The 19,280-nt window shown below is 38.7% G+C and overlaps 1 protein-coding gene across 1 annotated transcript; it reads right to left on the reverse strand.

The window, feature by feature from the left end:
- Positions 1-2,195: 2,195 nt before the first annotated feature.
- Positions 2,196-9,842, reverse strand: zgc:113307 (uncharacterized protein LOC553753 homolog). The gene is made up of 5 exons (XM_024270660.2): positions 9,015-9,842; positions 6,181-6,508; positions 5,774-6,098; positions 3,266-3,583; positions 2,196-2,447 (listed from the first exon to the last, which is right to left on the reverse strand). Exons 2-5 carry the CDS (start codon positions 6,484-6,486, stop codon positions 2,296-2,298), a joined length of 1,101 nt encoding a protein of 366 aa, XP_024126428.1. The 5' UTR covers positions 6,487-6,508; positions 9,015-9,842; the 3' UTR covers positions 2,196-2,295.
- Between the last annotated feature and the right edge of the window lie 9,438 nt (positions 9,843-19,280).

The raw sequence follows: 19,280 nt of genomic DNA on the forward strand, positions 1-19,280 counted from the left end.
TCTGGGCCTCTGCTGAAGACATTTCATAATATCTTACGTTGTGTGATTTTCTGAAGTGCAGGCAGACCAGAAAGAACCAAACGAGCAGTGAGTCACACCAGCTCTGTCCTGAGCTTCCAGCTGGACCCAGTGAAGGAGGTGAGTGAAGGGATGGTGTCCATAAACAGACTGTTGAGACTCCAGCAGCTCCATCACACTCCTACACCCTCATACTTATATTATTATTGTGAGTTTTTTTAATATTCTCTATGGCTTCACTGTTGTATAGTGGTTATTAGAGGTGTGGGGGGAAATCGATTCCGCAATATATCGCAATATGTCACTACAGGCAATACTTGTATTGATTTAAAATTTTGACAACATCCATCCTGCCACGCTGCTTCATCACTCTGAAATGTTTCTGGAAAGAATTTTCCCCATTAATTTTGAAGCATCAGTTCAAGCACCGTTCAGTCTTAAACCATTTAAAAGCTACATTATTTCCTCAATCCTATTTTTACGACTTTATTGGTTAAGGCACGTTTATTCAGTTTTTTTTCTTATTCTGAAAAATATTTTAGACAATATTGACAGTTCCCCTTTAAGAACAAATATTTCTTTATTTTCCAAAAGTGAATTTGCTTGATTAAAAGTAACTCGTAGCCAATAGAAGATACAGTTTCAGTTCCTAACGTTGGGATCATTAAACAAAATGAATTTTTGCCATTTTATTAAAATGAAAGGCAGATTCATGATCAAGTAAAGTTTTTTTTTAAGTCATATTCTTTAAAAATAGTAAGAAAATTGTTCTGTACAGACATGGTATGTATCGTGATATATTATGAATATATCGTGAGACACGCTTAACGATATGTATCGTATCGTCAGACTCTTACCAATACACACTCCTAGTGGTTGTTGCCTCATAGCAAGAATGCATGGGTTCAAATTCTGTTGTGTTTCTTTATGTGTGAACTTGTTTGCATTCTTTCCTTGTTTTTCTCCATGCATTCCAGCTTCCTCCCACAGTCCAAAAACATGCTTCACAGGTTGATTACTGACTCTAAAATCCCCCCGTAGGTGTGAATGTGTTAGTATTTGGGCCTGTGATGTACTCCACCTTCACCCTAAAGTAAAGCTGCAGAAACCCTGTGCACCACCGCTGCACAGGACTAGCAGAAACAGAAGAAGAACATTCAAAAACAGAATTGAAATGTGACTAACATGGTGTGATTATGTCATTGAAAATACAGAGGGTGGAGCTGCACTTGGATGAATAAATAGTAGTATCATATGTTATATTTTTATATTTGGCACATTTGTAGTCAGCTGTGTTCAATATTAGGTGTGTTTTGGACAAATGTTGGATTCCAACAAACTTGAGAATGAAAACTAGTATTTTGCAAGGACAGAAAAACGTAACAAAGATAAAACAATATAAGTTGACCAAAAACAGTATTTATGTTTTTGAAAATGATGTTAAACTTTAATTAAGTCATTCTTTTGGGACAGGAAACATCCTGGTCTAGAAGCATTTTATAGACATTCAGGCAAATACATTTAAGGGAATATTCATTTTTCTAGGTTCTCCAAAACTGGAAAAGTAACAGAGCATCCTTGCTCAAAGTTAAAGAAAATGTGCTGCTTGTTTTCATCCAGTTCAGAAAAAATAAATGTAGGAACATATATATTTAAAATACTTAAAATATTTTAGTCCTCTTTGTCTTTTTCCAACATTTTTCCTTTTTTATATATATATATATATATATTTCCAAAAGGTTTAAAGGAAACTGCTGGGGAAAAAAAGATCTTAAAACAATTTAATTGGTTATTTAGTTGTTTAACAGACTGGCGACCAGTCTAGGTTGTATCCTGCCTTTGGAATAGACTCCAACATTCCCTGTGATTTCAAAAGGGAAAAAACGGTTACGAAAAAGGATGGTTAAGTCTTAATCTGTTGTAAGAAAACTGCGCAAATGAATTAACTATTGAACTATTAAATCCTTTAATAGTTTCAACTTGACTTAAAGATCATGTTTTGTCATTTTTGCTGATGTTTTATCTAGTTATTTGTTTAGAAAATATGTTTTTAGGAATTTTGTGGAAGTTGTTCTTAAGCTGCAACATTTTACTTTCTTTCGCAAAAAAAGCACAATATTTATTTGCATAAAAAACATTTATTTGCATTCACTAAAACCCAAAGCCAGACTAATGAGTTGTAGTTTCCACTTTTATTCTTAAGTAGTTCAGAAAAGCTGAGGTGAGTAACAAAGCTCCTCTTTATAGCACCAGATGAACTTGCAGCGGAACACTGAGTCATATGTAAATGCGCTGAATCACCCGCAGGCAGTAGACCCAGTCTTGAGGAAGCTGGTTGTAAGTCAGCGTATTCCCATCCAGTCTAAGGAACTTCAACCTGGAGTACGACAGAGGTCCCGTTTCTCTGCAGAAACTCGTCAGATTGAACTCTGGGGAACAGAGAAAAAGCAGAGTGGAGGGATTTTAATTCTTGAAAGCTTGTCAGATTCTGTAGGAAGGTTCTGTTTGAGCAAAGCTTCTTCTCAGAGAAGAATGTGTTGCAGGTGCTGCGGTGAGAACAGGAGCAGAGGAAGCCACAGCTCTTTTTATTTTTTTTGCTTTTTCTCTGGCAGCTCAGCAGCAGAGTCTGTGTGAGCTCACTCGGTTGGCGCGACCAGCAGGAACTGCTGCAGCTCTTAAGTTACTAGCTAGACGATGATGTGTGTTTACTGGTGTTTGTCTGTCTGCATCGTAACAGTAACGGCTCTGTGTCTCGGATCGGCAAACCGGGTGGCAGTTCACATTTCTAGAGCTAAAGCTGCACCTTACACAGACACTGGTTGTCCTGTGAGGAATGGTTTGGCTGCAACTAGAGATACTAGTTAGAGGATTGAGAGTCAGACAGCCGGAGGGAAGAGGAGACTGCAGAGAGGAACAGCATGTGCTTCCTGCTCATCTGGCGCTCTTACCTCTGAATCTGTCACAGATGTTCCCTCACTCTTCTCTGCTCCTTTTTCCAACCCCACCTTCCCTTCATCCATCCATCCAACCAGAATTACCCCCATTTTCTCTGCTGCTCCACCCTTTACTCACATTTCAATGTTCCATGTCTCTTTTTAAAAATCTTTTTGTGTCTAACCCACATCCCTTAATGACGCCTGTGTTCAGGCTGTTTTGTCACCTTTTCCATCATCCCTTCCACCACTGCATCACTGTTTCATGTTTCTGAACGACCATTGACTGTTTTCTCAGTTAAAGTAGACGTCACCTTGAATTTGGTTAGCCTCCAGGTAGAGGTACTGCAGGGTGATGGGGACGACGGGGATGCTGGTCAGTTTGTTGTAGGACAGGTCCAGCTCCACCAGGCTGGAGGAGTTAAAGACCTGCGAGGGAACACCACGGCTTTTCAGGCCACAGCGACTGAGACGGAGATACTTAAGGTTGTCAAAGTCCACAAAGCTGTCCTCCGCCAGATCCAAGAAAGAGTTGTTTGACAGGTAGAGCTGCTGGACAGACGGAGGTAAGTGGCGAGGGACACCAGAGAACAAATTTCCACTCAGATCTAGCAGGTTTAGACGAATGAGACCTATGAGAAGACAAGACATAGCTTTTACTTTAAACAGTGTAAATAAAAAGAAAATAGTTTCAAAATTGGTCTTGCTGTAAAACAACTTCACAAAACGGACAGCAAAACAACAAAATGAGCTTTCTGAAAGCACATCTTTTCTTAATGGATAGAAATCCAGTGTTTAGAAGTATCAACAATCACAGATACATTACATTAAAATGCAGTAAAGTGTCAGAATTTTTCATCTGCCTCCCCAACAATCAGATGAAAAAAAGACAAAAAAATTGTCCTGTAATTTTTTTTGTTTAAATCCACCGAAAACTACAAATGTAAGAGAGCCTCCTGATTGAAAAGTCCTAACTGTCCTCTATAGATATCAAAATGAGTTAATTGAGTAGTATGCAGTGGTTGGTAGATGTTCAGGTTTAGAAATGTCCTCTACAGAAGACGCATTTGCACTGTTGGAAGCCAGCTGGATACTCAAGGAAGTTTCAGGCTGGAAAAGTCTGTTGGTTTGAACCAAGTCCGCTTCATTTGGTCCGATTGGGTCCTGAACCTAGCATTTGGTCTGTATTCAAGTAGTCTTTCCTGTTCCGGAACAAAGCTTGTAAATAAAACCATGTGACAACAGATCTCCTCACTCATTGGCCAGGAATTACGAGGGCGGGGCAAAACAACAAGAGAAAGAATAATAAAAGTCTTAAGTTTTGGAGTCCTTGTGTGGGAGTTCATATACTCAAACTTCATATTTTGCTCACCAAGTTTAAACATTGTATCAACGTCAGGTGCAACAGTTTTTATTGCTACTTGGCATGCTGCAAGACGTCGACGAAGACTGTACGCTAATGAGAGTTTATGACGGATAGATTGTTTGGTAAACACTGTGAGAAGTGATGTGTATCACATTAAAAGCTGTTTGAATGAGCCTGCATTCATCTGAGCACATTTCAATGAGTTGCTGTTACATCTCTGCTCCATGTTTGTCTGTGACTCTTTGCTTACATAACATAATGCCCAGCTACGGTGGCCATTTTGGTCCAGTTGTTCCACTCTGAGCATGGAGGCTTTTCAGACTGAGAAGAAGTCAAAGCAAAATGGAGCTCATTCCACTTAGAATAGAACCAAGACTACCTTGAAAGATGCGTCCAAGAGCAGTTTCTGATTTCTGGACAGTTTCTGGACTGAAAATGTGTTTTGGATTATCGGGGGGAAACAAACTTTGCTTCACTTTAAGCGGACCAAATGTGTCCAGTCTAAATTCCTCCTTAGACTCATGTAAAAAGTTTAAAGAAAATTGTAATAATAAAAAAAAGATTGTGTGGATTGTGGCTACCTATAGAAAAGGTCTTACATCTGGCTACAACCAAATGAAGTCTATAAAGTTGCATGTTTTTTCGTTATACAAACGCTGCCATGCTGGAGGAGACGATATCTCTAAGCAGTGATTGGTACAAGTCGGTCTGAGTCAATGTTTCTATGACAACCACTCTAGCCAGTCAGGAGTGAGCTTGTTGGAAGCCCACACCCCTGGCACTTGAAAGCTTAATCTGTCAAGTAAACATTTTAAATGTTGGCGTGTGGCCACCTAGTTTTATTGAGTATCTGATTAGTCAGTATATAACTTGATTAACTTGCACTAAAGAAAAAATTGTACCTTTTCTAATTGTTTATTTAACGTTACTTGATATTTTCTTTATCATTATATGAAAATGTAAACTTTGTATTGCTTCTTTAAAGATGAAGAGGAGAAAGGCTCCAGCTGGGTTGGATTCGGTCTCTCTGGATCAGGGCTGAAAGCTGCCCTGACTGTCGGGGTCGGTTCCAGATGAGTGGTGTCAGAGTCTGACTCGTTGTTGGGCTCATCATCTATAAAGTATCAAGCCACTTGAATGAATTGTAAAAGATATCTAAAGAGTTTATGCCCAGATGTCACGACTCAACTTCAAGACAAGAATTCCTGTGTTTTGCTGACAAATTGACAAAATCTTTGGAAAGTTTGACCTAATGTTAAATCCAACAAAACCACTAGAACTGATTTTAGTTTGATAAGTAATTTCCTGCATTTCTTTCTCTAATAGTCTGTATTTTAACTCATTTAGATAAAAATCTTTCTAAAGGAAAGTGAAAAAGTTTTTTTTAGCTTTCCCGGTTGGTCTCCGCCTTTCCTCCTGCATTCATTCATGACTGAGAAATGACACCTCACTCAACCTTTGAGGTCTCCCTCTGCGATGATCTGCAGCCTGTTCCCCTGCAGCAGCAGCAGCGTTAAGTTCTTCAGGTTCTGGAAAGCTCCTGGGCGGATGCTGCTGATGCGGTTGTGAGCCAGTCTCAGCTGTTTGAGTCCAGCTGGTAGAGAATCGGGAACTGAGCTCAAGTGGTTGTGATTGGCAAAGAAATTGTGCAAATGGGTCTGGTTCTGTAAAAACGTCATCTCCAGCTCCTCGCTGTGCAGCTGGTTGTTGTCCAGGATGAGCCAGCGCAGACCAGTGGTGTTGGCCAGGTCAGAGGAGGACATGGAAGAGATGTTGTTACCCTGGAGACAGCAGAGTTGATATTATTTATGACATGAATTACATTGAGGATTTAACAGATACTCATCGTTTGAGTGTTCATACTTGTAAAAACAAGTACTGAGTGGTCTCTGGAAGGTTTCCAGGAACGTGCTCGAGACCTCTGTGGTCACAGTACACAGATGTGGGCCACTGGATGGGACAGTCACACTGATCTGGACAAGCCTGTGGGTTGCTTGCTCGAAACCAGTCGCGGTCCATCCGCCCCTGCAGACTCAGCACACTCGGTTCGCCCAGGAGGCGGTTAATCCACAGAGGAACGCCTCCATAGTCTGATTCGTCAACTAAGGTGGCCTCCAAGGATTCAAAGCCAAACAGCAGCATCAACATGAGGCAGGACGGGAACGCCATCACTCCAGGTGGTGAGGAAGTCCTGGAATTGAGATTAAAATGAATGAGAAAAGTTTAAAAAATCTGTAAAGTGGTACAATAGTATTCTTATATGAACGAGAATCTTTATTGTGTGGTTCAATCGGACTGGAAGACCTGATACAACATTTAATGGAGCTTGGCTCAAAGCTTCTGCATTAACCTGGATCCGTCAATGGCTGGAAGCAAAATGTAAATACGTTTAAGATGCTCCAGGTAGCTTTGATAAATCTGTAACTGTAAGGTAACTATCTGCCAGGCAAACTTCAATTGGATGTTTTATTTTGTTGATATGATGAAAACCTATTTTTATATTAGTATCACAGCATTTCCTTAGTATTTCGTGGTTCACCTTTCAGTGGTTATTGACGGAACGAATCCCCCACAATAAACGAGGGAACGCTGTAGTTTCATTGGCTAAAAGAAATAAAACTGAGTAATCAGGCTGTGAACTTTGGTCTGTAATATTACAGTAATCCAAAGACTGATAATCAATGTTCCTTTAAAGAAGGGATGTCAAACATCCGGATACGACCCACCAGATGGTTTAATCCGGCCCTGTTATGAAGAAAAAAATATATATAAGTTATGTTTTTTTTTTAAATAAATGACCGCAAAGCGGAATCCCACCACTAGGGGGAGCAAAGGAAACTACAGAGATCAAGAAATAAACCCAATGAAGGCCAAACCATGCCGGGTTTTGAGAAAGAAAAGGAGGTTAACGCTAAAATGTTTGCAAGTTTAGCCTTCTGGAACCTAGGGCCTAAAACTCTGTTTTTGTTTACTTTCAAATTTGCCTATGAATTTTCAATTTAACATGGTTATTTGATATTATTTTTAATTAGCACAACCTCTCCTAGGAGATGACTAAATAAAGGCAGTGTCACATAGCTATAATACATTTAGTCAACAAACTAATCAACACATTTTTGAATGAAAATACAAAAAAAAATTCCAGGCGAAATACACCGATTCCTAATTTGGGCCACATATATGAACAGTTTCCGTTGGTAGAGGAACATCACAGACCTCACAGCTCCATGATGTGACCTTCCTTATGTTGTCATACAGACAGAAATAGTACTTCAGTCTGCCTGTGTGACTTCATCCCAAAAAATAAGAATTTCTCTCCTAAGAGCACTGCTGTCCATTTGACATTTTTCCTGGAATTCTCCCTTTTTTTCTCTTTCCTTTCACTTTTTTCCTTATAAACTTTCTCTGTTGTGTTTGTGAAGAATAATAAAAAGGCTTTAGGGAAAAGTTTGATCCAGCTCGACTTCAGGTCAGTTCGCCTGGAATCTGCACACAGGTGGGGGTGTGTCTGTCCACTCTGTTGCTTGCCTCTCATAACAGTGGTGGGCGTGACTTTCAAAGAGAAACACAGAGTTTCCGTGATTTTTTGACAATGCCGGTGGTTGCTGTTGTAGTAAACTCATTTCGGACCCTGTCCCAAAGCAAAACTAACATAGCTTTCCTTCTTGTGGGGTTTCTAATAGCGGACAGCTCTGTTTCGCTCCACCCCAACCGCAGGTGAGCTGTCTGATCAAAGTTTGTCTTCTGCCTTATTTATTAAAATAAGAGATTGCTTTTGTCCAAAAACTACAAATAAAGGCCATATTCTGCCTTTCATTCAATAAAATATAAGTTACAGAACAGAAAAAAAGTTAGTTTATTTTATATCACTTTGATCTCACAGCTGCACAGCAGGATGCCTGAGGGCGTCCGTCGGTTCCAGAGGGTTAATTTAGTTTAATTTTTCATTAATTAATACATTTATATTTTAGACGGGGTATTTGTTTTTTCCATAGCCCCCTGTTGAGGTTAGTATCTGGATTGCTTTTATGTCAGATGTAAAAAATCCAACCTGTATAAAATTGAATAAACCTTTTTTTCTTTTCTTTTCTTTTTTGTTGGCACACCATGTGCTTTGGTGCCGTTGACATGACAACAACTAAAAGACAGGTCCAAATTAACAAGCTGCTGAAGGAGAAAAAGACAGAGGAACATTTTTTCATGTTTTTATCTTACAAACCCATCTATATTTATTTAATTCAATTCAAAAGAAATGTCAGATTCACTTTAAATAAACTAAATATGTGCATTTAGTTCATAAATATACAAAAATTCAAAATTATAATGTAGCTCTTTTGGAGTTGGTCACTTTAAAGTAGCACCCATGCAGAAAAGTGTTTAATAATGCATTGTTAGCACTTTTGTTCTATTATTCTGTAATAGTGTGTTTCTTCTTTATTAAGACTTTCTAACATTCACATAAACTATGACATGTTTCACACAAAGTTCCTGCCTGAGGCTCTAATTAACCATTAGAGTTTGAATCATCAGGAAGTGGAGATTATTCACCGTTCGGCTGTGTTTTGATGAGCTCTAACACAACACAGATTTCGTCATGGGAATGCAGGAAAAGACTGCAGGTACGAAACAAGCCAACACTAATTATTTCCAGTTATGAATGCCTTCAGAGCAGAAACAAAGCGCAGGCGGACACTTACCTGTTTGGTGAGCAGGTATCGAACAGGCGCAGGTTTGTCCTAAACTCCCGGTGAAACCCTCCTTACCTGTGTGGGTGTGTGTTTCTGTGTGTCTTTGCACAAGTGTGTGTGTTTATGTGGGACGAGCTACCAGTGATGTTTGCCCACTGTCTGATAGATTCCTCCTCCTCAAACACTGACCAAATCCCAGACAGCCGACCTCCTCCATAATCTTCTCTCACTTATGCTTTCCCCCCCTGAGCCCTCGGTAATGAGCCCGCTCAAACCCTCAGCCTTTGGTGGAAAGGTTTACAGAACACATACAGACTAAAATGACAAAACACAGGAGATGATAAAGAACTAGAGATTTTAGTTATAATTAAAAACTGACATCACAAATTTAATTGTGTATTTGTGTGTAAATGAATGCCTGTTTGTAAGTGAGGTCCACTGTCAGTGCTGTGCATCTGCAAGTGTTTGGATCAGATCGCTCCAAGCCAAAAAGTACCTGGGGAGCCAAGGAGACCATTCTTTCTATGAGTGTGCATGAGTTTGTGTTGCTCGGATGTGTGTGTGTGCGTCTGTGTGCTAAAGGAATGAATGCCTTGCAAGCATCTGTGCAAGAGGGTGCAAAATGTTTCCAGACTCTTTTTGCCCCAAATCTTGGAGGAGAGAGAAAGTTTGAGAACTGAAAAGAGCTCCCTCTAGGAAAACGATGCAGAATCACATCCATATATACGTTTTCAAGGTGAAGAACTGAGGAGCATCTTCCCTTCATGACTGTTATACATGTTTTATAATTATTCTACTGACATAAACTACAATACAACAGAGATATTAACAAATAAATAAATAGCCTCGCGGTTTTGATTGTTATGAGACACATACAACTTAGTTTTGACTTGGAATGGGTACTAAGCCGAAACTCTGTGCCACGTTGCTGCTAGTATCATATTAAGACGTGGAGTGCGATGCTTCGTAGCGGCTCAGATAAGAACGAGGTTAATGAACCGTCACACTTTTAGAAACCTGTTGAGACACATTCATTCTATTTTTTCTTATACTGAAAAATATTTTGTGGTGGAAATCAGACAATATGGACTGTTCCCTTAAAAAGCAAATATTTTGTAATTTACCAAAAGAAAAGCAACGTGAATTTCTGGGTAAAAGCAACTTGTATTTGAGATGCAGTCACTGTGCTTAATGCTGTGATCATTAGATAAAATTAATTTTACCACTTTTTACAATGATAGACATTAAAATTCAGGTAGATTCAATGAAAGTCATACTCTAAAAATACAGTGAAAATTGTTTTGTTACAGTCTTGGGAAATATCGCGATATTGTATCGTGAGGCATGTATTGGGATACGTATTGTATCACCAGACTCTTGCCAATACACACCTTAGGATTTTTCTCCTCCACCTTCAGGCGCTCTTGGTCCAGACCGAAGGGGACCCGTGTCTCAGTGGTAAAATGACGCTAGCATCATAAGCTAATAAAGGCTAACGTATTACGCAAACAATCCTAAGTGAAATGTTCATTGTAAATCCATCACCAGGACAGAATTTGCTTGATTCACTGACGATTGCACTAAACAACTGTTGCCTAACTTCCAAGTCCACTGGAGTTTTGTGCAAGCCAGTAGATTTTTGAAAACTGGAGGCAAAAATCCTACGAGCCACACTAAAGCTAACACGATAACGACATACTGTAACAGAATCAGAGATGGGCGGGACTTTTATACTGGATGTCTTGAGCATGAACTTCTGAAATGAATTGACCAATCACAAAATCCCACAGTAATGCCTCGTTTCAACCTGTAGGAGGCAGCACACCGATGGTTTTAGACTAAATTCCAGGAATAAAACAAGTTTAATTTAAATTGCGTCAATAACCAACAGACAGCACTTTTAAAGTCTCATTAATAGATGTCAACAGCCAAAAAAAGTTACACCTTACAAGTGGATACAGGCTGTCTGCCGATAAAAAATCGGCAAATCTGTTTAAGAAATTTTAAGACTGTAGGCAGCCCCAGAATTCCAAAAGACAGAAATGTCCTTTTGTTCTACAGGTGTGTTGTGGACGACAAGTCGTGGAAAAGATTTAAACAACACGAAAGGAAAAGTGAGTGTGAAGTTGATGAAACACAAGCATTTCGTACAAATTTTTATGTTTGTAGCCCACCAAACCCAGGGCATTTTGTAAGAAGTCCGTTAAGTGAAAGTTGTGTGCTCCCTATGAGCCCCCTGTGCACAGCCTGACTCTTAGAAATAAGGAAATTAAGTTGAGTTGGTGTGACCAACTATGTTCTAATACTAGTCTACTAGTTGACCAAAATTTGATTTAAAGTTGTTCTTTGTGATTGCACTCTACAAAGCTGCAGGTTTTGTCCCTTCAATCAGTTCTCATGAGGCTTCACTGCAACAGGTTCCCATCACTGGGTGATGCAGGTTCTTGGAAACGATCTCTGTAACAAGGAAAGCAGTTAATTTTTTTCCTCTTTTTTCTCCTGTTTTGGCAGCTTTAATGAAGGTTTCTGGGAAGCAGATCAACCTTTCCTTTTAATTTCAAACCTGTTTAGTGAGCAGAACTTTGAGCAGCTCATTCTGAAAACTAGTTAAGAGTTTCCTTAGTTACTCAACTCTTGAACTATGTCTAGCTTTATAGGCCAGTTCAAAGCTTTTTAAGACCACATTGATCATTCACCCGGCCATTAGAGGGAGTTTGCTAATTAAAATACTTAGAATAAAATCAAAAATGTCCAATCGTCTAATTTATCTCATTGTTTCATATAGACAGCTATGAAAGTATGTATTTACTCAGTCATTTATTTCCACATTTCAATTACAGAGCTTTGCACGTGTCTGCAGTCTCCAGGAAATAGTTGTTACAGTTTTACTGACTTACAGCCAAATACGTAACTAAACCTTAAAAAACGTGTTTCCACACCCAGGATCCAGGAAATGTCAGCATCACATGAGGTTAAAAACTAATTGATTAAATATTTGTTATGCTGTAATTGTAGTACTATGAAAACACATGCTGTAATGCAGAACATTTTTAAACAGGTGTAAAAAATGCTGTAAAAACAGAAAACTCTTAGGATAAATAGTTATTATTGTTTGTCAATTCTCAAAGTGAGTAAACAAAAGAAAAATTAAATCAAATCAGTATTTGGTGTTTCTACGTTTAAATCAGCATCAGTTCCTAAAGGTGATCTCCTACAAAGTCAGAGATTTTGTTGGATTATTGTCGAGTGTTTGATCAACCAAACAGATGCTGATGATCATCAATGTCACATGTGGATTTAACTCTGAAACAGCTGGGTGTCATGGAAAGATGGAAGCTAGAAGACACCAGTAGTTCTACTGCATCAGGAAGGCCTCTCCCAGACAGAGGTTTAATCTGAATTCCTACCCTACCCTTTGGCTTCTCTCTACCCCTCCAATTGTTGGGGCATTTGGAGGGGTAGGGGTGCCCAAAATAGTTGTTTTAAAGGCTAACCCTTGCGGTAGAGGAGTACCAAGCCCTCCGCTGCGAGGGTGGTCTGCACTGTGCTGTGGGGGGAGAAATGCATTTTTATTTATTTATTTATTTATTTTTTAGTTTAACCTTTATTTTACCAGGGAATCCCATTGAGATTAGATCTCTTTCCCAAAAGGCATTTCTTCACATAGGTGTGCTCTGATGTACATTGAAATGTAAGTAATATTGTTTTGTTTTAACATGAGCTTTTAAAAGTTCTAAAACCAATTATTGTGTATTTCTGAGTGCTAGCAGCTCTATGCTAATGTAGCTGAACGGCCACTATTGATGATGCCATTGACTGAGAACAAACGTCCGAATTCAAAGATACTATTTTTCCATTACTCTTTTGGAGGGCTATATGTAGGGGTAGAGAGAAGCTGTGGGGGAAGAAGAGGAATTCAATAAGGTTTATTTATTGTGAAGAGTTCTACAAAAGCATCAGTGATCATGTCTCCATGTTTGGGTTCATATGATTTTTACTATTAATAGATTTTCTGGTACAGGGGGGTGTGTCTGAATGACAACTGCTTCCACTGTGTTTCTGTGTCTCTGTGGCTGTGTTAGGGAAAAAAGTTAAATTAGGAGACCTTTTTCCTTTTTTTATGTCTTGATGATGCCAGAGCTGGCTGCCTCTACACCCCACAATGTCTCTCTGTCTGCCGGCGTATCGAGTGAGTGAGCTCTGCTGCAGGAGCGAAGCCGGAGATCAGTTCAGAGTGTTTCCCACCTTCGCCGCAAAGTAGCAGGATGAGCTCTGCAAACCTGTGGCTCCTAAGGGTAAAGGAAAAATATAGAAGTTCAGGACAAAAGCACTTGTTGTGGATTAGTACCTGGTGGTCGAGTCACTGAAAACATCACTTGCCCAAAGCTGAGTTCCTGGTTGGGAGATGCGACGCAGCGACCTGTCAGACTTCAGATGTTTCCATTTTGGCTGCACTGCCCAATTTGCTGCTGGTCACTCAAATTGAGCTGCTGCCAGACCTTCACATCACGCCTGTCGCTCAAATCGCATTGCTGGACTTCAGATCGCCGCACGTCGCATCTGTTCTATTGACTTAACATTGAAACTTCGCCTCCGACCGAGTGAATCGCGTTCAGTGTGAATGCACCTTTAGAGTTAGGTAAGTGTCTTAAAATCTTATCAATTTAAGGGAAATTTAACATAGCACAAAAAGAAATACAACCCTTGTGCTAGTCTACTTTATTGCACATTTTATGTTTCTTGTGTGGTTATATATGTTGAGTGTGGTGATAGTTGTGAGTTAGAAACAGTTTTTTAGTCTGTTCTTATTGTTCTCTTGTGAAGACCCCTCTAGCCAGACTTCTCCAGACAGTAGACCTGGACCCACTAGTTTCTGCGAGTTCTGATGGTACTGCTGGACATTTTCTGATATCAAACTGTGAAAAGCGTGGTGTGTTTTTCATCATCAGCATTAGGTTTCCATGGCTGACCACTGCTTCTTCAATCATGTGTTCCCTTTTCTCTCCAAAAAACTTGAACATCTTGAGATCCAAGTCTGCTCCGAATTCTCAGTCTGTAGGGGCATTTAGAGCTTTAGTCGTGTCCAAAATAGTTTTTTTAACGTGAATAGATCGGGGCCTATGCAGTATTACAGAGGACACATAGAAACAAATAACTGTAAATGAAATTACCGTCCTGAATATAAGTCACACCTGAGTATACATTGCAAGAGCAAAAACTCAAGAAGAAGAAAACCATATATAAGTTGCTCTGGAGTATTGGTCGCACTTTTAGGAAAAAAGTCTGACGTTTCAGAACAAATTCGCCAAGCCCAGCATAGCTAAAAAAGTAAGAAAGAAATACAAGAATCCTAATCAGAAAAATATCAAAGTTTAAAAGGAAAACAATCAAATTATCTTCCTTGTTTGTTTTGGACAACACTTCTTTTGCCACTGTCTTCTACTCAGATGCAGCTCCCTCTAGTGGTTGTTAGAGGAAACAACTGCTAAAAGACAACCGGAAAATAACACATTTATAACCCTTTGATATCTAAGAAAACACACAAACACAAATAAGTCACTCCTGAATATAAGTCACACTCATGGCTAAACTATGAAAAAAACTGGGACTCCGGAAAATACGGTTTTACTTTTCTCAGTAACAGAGGAATGTAACGAATTGCAGTTAAAATTTTGACAATAAATTACAATTACTGGAATGTAATCCCTCATTACTTCGTTACTTAAGTTTTGTAGGCTCTGATATTTTCTCCTGGTTAAATGAAATGAAAAGTAGATTTTTTCTTTAGTAATGGGCGCATGCATGCACGCATTTGCATGCAGAGTTGGGATCAGGGAAAGTACAGACACGCCCTCATTACTGCAGTCACATCACTTTCCAAACTGGCTCAAAGACCAGACAAAAAAGATGCTGCAAGGAGTCCTCTGATCCCCAAGGAGCAGCAGGTGAGCAGCAGTCAAATGGGAATTATTTGTCTGAAGCAGGAGCAGTTTGTTCTGGAGGTCAGTCCAGATCATAGACATGTTTGCATCTGTACATGACTCATTAAATCTCATCAAATCCATAGTTTACAGCATTTTTACACCCACCAACAACTTTTCCACAGAACTACAGCCCAGACAGTAATGCTAAAAAACAAAACAAAAAAATGTTATTTTCATTTTTACCTTTAACTTTTATGTTCTTTGTTTGTTTGTTTTTGTTTTTTGTTGTTTGTTAAGGGGTTACATGATTAAATAAAATCAGGAAGCCAATAATGAACCTAAACCAACTCCCAAACCTCATCCCATTCATTTGTATGAAGATGCCAAACTGCAGAAACTCTTGCAGACACTAGTGACCCCCCCTTGACCCCCCCAAACCCATGACTCAAATTAAATTAAGCAGAAAATTGACTGAAACCATGACATTAATGCAGTCTAATTTATGCAGTGTAATATAGTTTGCATTTGTCTTCCATAAATAGATAAAAAAGTTACTGTTTGTCATTTGTCTGTTTGCAGACCTGCTGCAGGACACGTGAAGACATCACTGGAAGCTTTGTCTCCGTAACTTCACATTAAATCCAGAAGCAAATCAATCAGAGTCCCGTGTTAAAAGTCTGACTTGACAAAAAGAAATCAACAGATTTACAGCCTCAGTTTACAGCCTAATAAATTTAATTCAGGCTGTAAATTGAGGCTGTAAGTTTCAGCTGGTTTATGTCTTTCTTCTTCAGCTTTGCTTTCCCTCTGCATTCATTTACATGTTTTGTCAGGGAAAGCTGTAAGCTCACTTTTTTTATTTCCTTTTTATCTTTTCAGACCAACTAGTTTTCTAATTTTGGAACAATTTCAAACTAGAACAAGAATAGAGTGAGAATGTTTCTGTGTTCTCCTTTGTTCTGTTTCCTGCTTTCAGGAAGTTATGGGAGGAGTTAGCTCTTCTCCTGGAAGTCACTCGTGTGAGGAAAGAGTGCTCGGAAGTTACACAATTAAAAAGAACCTGTATGTTCTTACCCTTTCCTGGCAGATGAAGGTGTTGGCAAAACTACAGATACATTTAAATTATTTATTAAGGCACTGATATTTAATTATTTTATTTACTTTTTAAAATTATATGTTAGACATGAATTTACTTGACATTTTAAACATGTTTAATCTATTTTTTGTTTCCTTAAAAAATGTATAGTTTTAAAACTGAATGTCTACAGATTTCTTTTGCTGAAATCTGTGGCCTGCAGTTCTTACAATGTACACTAGAGGGCACCGTTTCTTCATGATTTATCAGTTTATTTCTGCTTGGAGAGTATTAAGAACTTAAAAAAAGAATATTAACTGCTTTACAGAAGTTTTGCAGCATTTTTTATATATATGTACAATTTCATGGGTTTCATGGATAATGGTTTTTTGTCTTTTAATTATTGATATTTCTATAACATTTTGTGTCTTTTTCGCTGTTTCTGAAAATCTGATTTTAGATTTTAGCGCCAATAATCAAAACAAATTTGTATATATTAAAAAAAAGTCTGTTTTGTCTACACAAAAAGATGAGACGAGGTCCTCAAAGTGACCTAATCCAGAACATCTGTAAGTGATTTTTGTGCACAGGAGCATCTGGTTTTTATTGCACAGTCCTGCTGCCCCTTGTGCTCTGAAGTGCCACGGTTCAAATTACTTCAAGGAGCCACAGTGTCCGAAAAAATCCACATTCCTCACAATCCTGGGAAGGGAGTGACAATCAAAGTGTGAATTTTCCACAACGGTGAACACAAACATAAAACATGTAAAGATGAAACCGTAAATGTGTCTTTTTTGCTCAGTGACGGAAAAGCAAAAAGCAATGTGGATGTTTTTGTTGTGATTGTGTGTTTGACTTTGTAAAGATGGTTAACTGTTGACTCTTGATAAACTGTGTTAAAGCATGTGAAGGTCATGGTTGGTGCTGGTGTTAAAGGAGATTAAAGACTTTAGTATGGACAAACAAAAGTTTATGACTTCCCTGCAGGTGACGAGTTGCAATAAAAATATAAATAGAGTTTATATTTTCTTGTTGTGCAATATTTTTCCAGTTTTTTTCTGTGACAATGTTCCATTTTTCAGAATTTTTCAATTACTTTTTGAGTTCGTATTTGCAGAAGAAGATCAGAACACCTGAAAATCATGCACTTATTAACAAAAGTAATGCAGTTAATCTCACTTTAAGTAACATTAATGCTCCTGTATAAAAAGAAACTTTTAACTTCGCTGTTCTTGCTTTGCATTCAGCATATCTTTTGTCTTTTACTATAATATTTTGAGTTAAAAAGGTGAATTCTGAGCTGAATGGTTTAGATCAACATCTGATCTCCCTCCACTTCATCACATGACCCACATTGGAGATGGAAGTCCAGCTTAGCCTCTCACTTTTAAATGCAATCATATCTCACTCAGTTTCACTCTTTGTTTTTCTTTTATTATCCACCTCTTTCTGTGCCACACACAAAAGTTTACTTTCATGACATCTAATGAAAACAGATGTTTAATACTGTGCTGCAAGACCGTTTGAAGTTTGAGGCTTGTGAAGCCGTCGGCTGACTGATGGAGGAAAAGGGGTCAGGATTCTCCATGGTAAATTTCACGGGTGTAGCAGCTTGTGTACTTCTTTGGGAGAGTATTTATAATGTGAAATGATTGGAAAAACACGTTAAATGGTGTTTTTAATAAAAGAGACAATTATGGTGTTTTAAATGGTTTTAAAAAACTGATCAATTTCTTCTGGTTTCCATAGAAATCGGCTGAAAGATTGAGCTATAATGTAACTGATGAGTTAGTCAGCCACCAAGTGTGCACTTAAAATATAAGAGAGGAATTTAATTTTCATCATAGTTATACCTCAACTATGAGAGACAAAATGAGAGAAAAACAATCCAGAAAATCACCTTTTCTGATTTTTTAAGAATTTATTTGGAAATTATGGCGGAAATTAAGAATTTGGTCTCCTACAAATAAGCCAGATTTCTGTCTCCCACAGACCTGTATTTTCTTTTTTTTCTTTTTATTAGACAGACCTGTATTTTCTTGTGTCCTCCACTTGTTACCTGAATTAATTTCACCTGTTTGAATTGGTTATCTGTAGAAAAAACATCTGTCCACAACCTCAAACAGTCACACTCCAAACTCCACTATGACCAAAGAGCTGTCTTAGGAGACCAGAAACAAAGTTGTTGACCTGGAGCAGGCTGGGAACACTGAATCGGTAACAGGTAAGCACCTCAGTGTGAAGAAATCAACTGTGGGAGAAATTATTAGGATATGGAAGACATACAAGACCACTGATGATCTCCCTCCATCTGGGGCTCCCCACAAGATCTCATCCCATGGGATCAAAATGATCACCAGAACGGTGAGCAAACATCCCAGAACCACACGGTGGACCTAGTGAATGACCTGCAGAGAGCTGGGACCAAAGTGACGAAGGCTACCATCAGTAACACACTACAAATCTTGCAGTTCCAGACGTGTCCCCCTGCTATAGTTATAACATGTGAAGACCCGCCCAAAGTTTGCTAGAGAACATCTGGATGATCCAGAAGAGGATTGGGAGAATATCTATGGTCAGATGAAACCAGAATTTAACTTTTTGGTAAGAACTCTATTTGTCGTGTTTGGAGGAGAAAGAATGCTGAGTTGTATCCAAAGAACACCATACCTACTGTAAAACACGGGGGTGGAACCATCATGCTTTGGGGCTGTTATTCAGCAGAGAGATCAGGACGACTGATCTGGTTAAAGGAAAGAATGATTGGGGCCATGAATGGTCAGATTTAGATTGAAAACCTCCTTCCATCATCAAGGACATTGAAGATGAAACATGGCTGGGTTTTTCAGCATGACAATCATCCCAAACACACTGCCGGGTAACAAAGGAGTGGCTTCATGAGAAGTATTTCAAGGTCCTGGAGTGGTCAGTCTCCAGATCTCATAGAAAATCTTCAGAGGGAGTTGAAAGTCTGTGTTGCCCAGCGACAGCCCCAAAACATCACTGCTCTAGAGGAGATCTGCATAGAGGAATGGACCAAAACATCACTGCTCTAGAGGAGATCTGCATGGAGGAATGGACCAAAATACAGTTTGAGAAGACTTACAGAAAACATTTGACTGCTGTCAATGCCAACAAAAGGTATATAACAAAGTATTGAGTAGAACTTTTTTACTGAACAAATACTTATTTTCCACCATAATTTACAAATAAGTTATTTAAAAATCAGACAAAATGATATTCTGTTTTATTTTATTTTTTTTTTTTTTTGTCTCT

Source organism: Oryzias melastigma, linkage group LG5, assembly GCF_002922805.2.
Source record: "Oryzias melastigma strain HK-1 linkage group LG5, ASM292280v2, whole genome shotgun sequence".
Taxonomy (NCBI): Eukaryota; Metazoa; Chordata; class Actinopteri; order Beloniformes; family Adrianichthyidae; genus Oryzias; species Oryzias melastigma.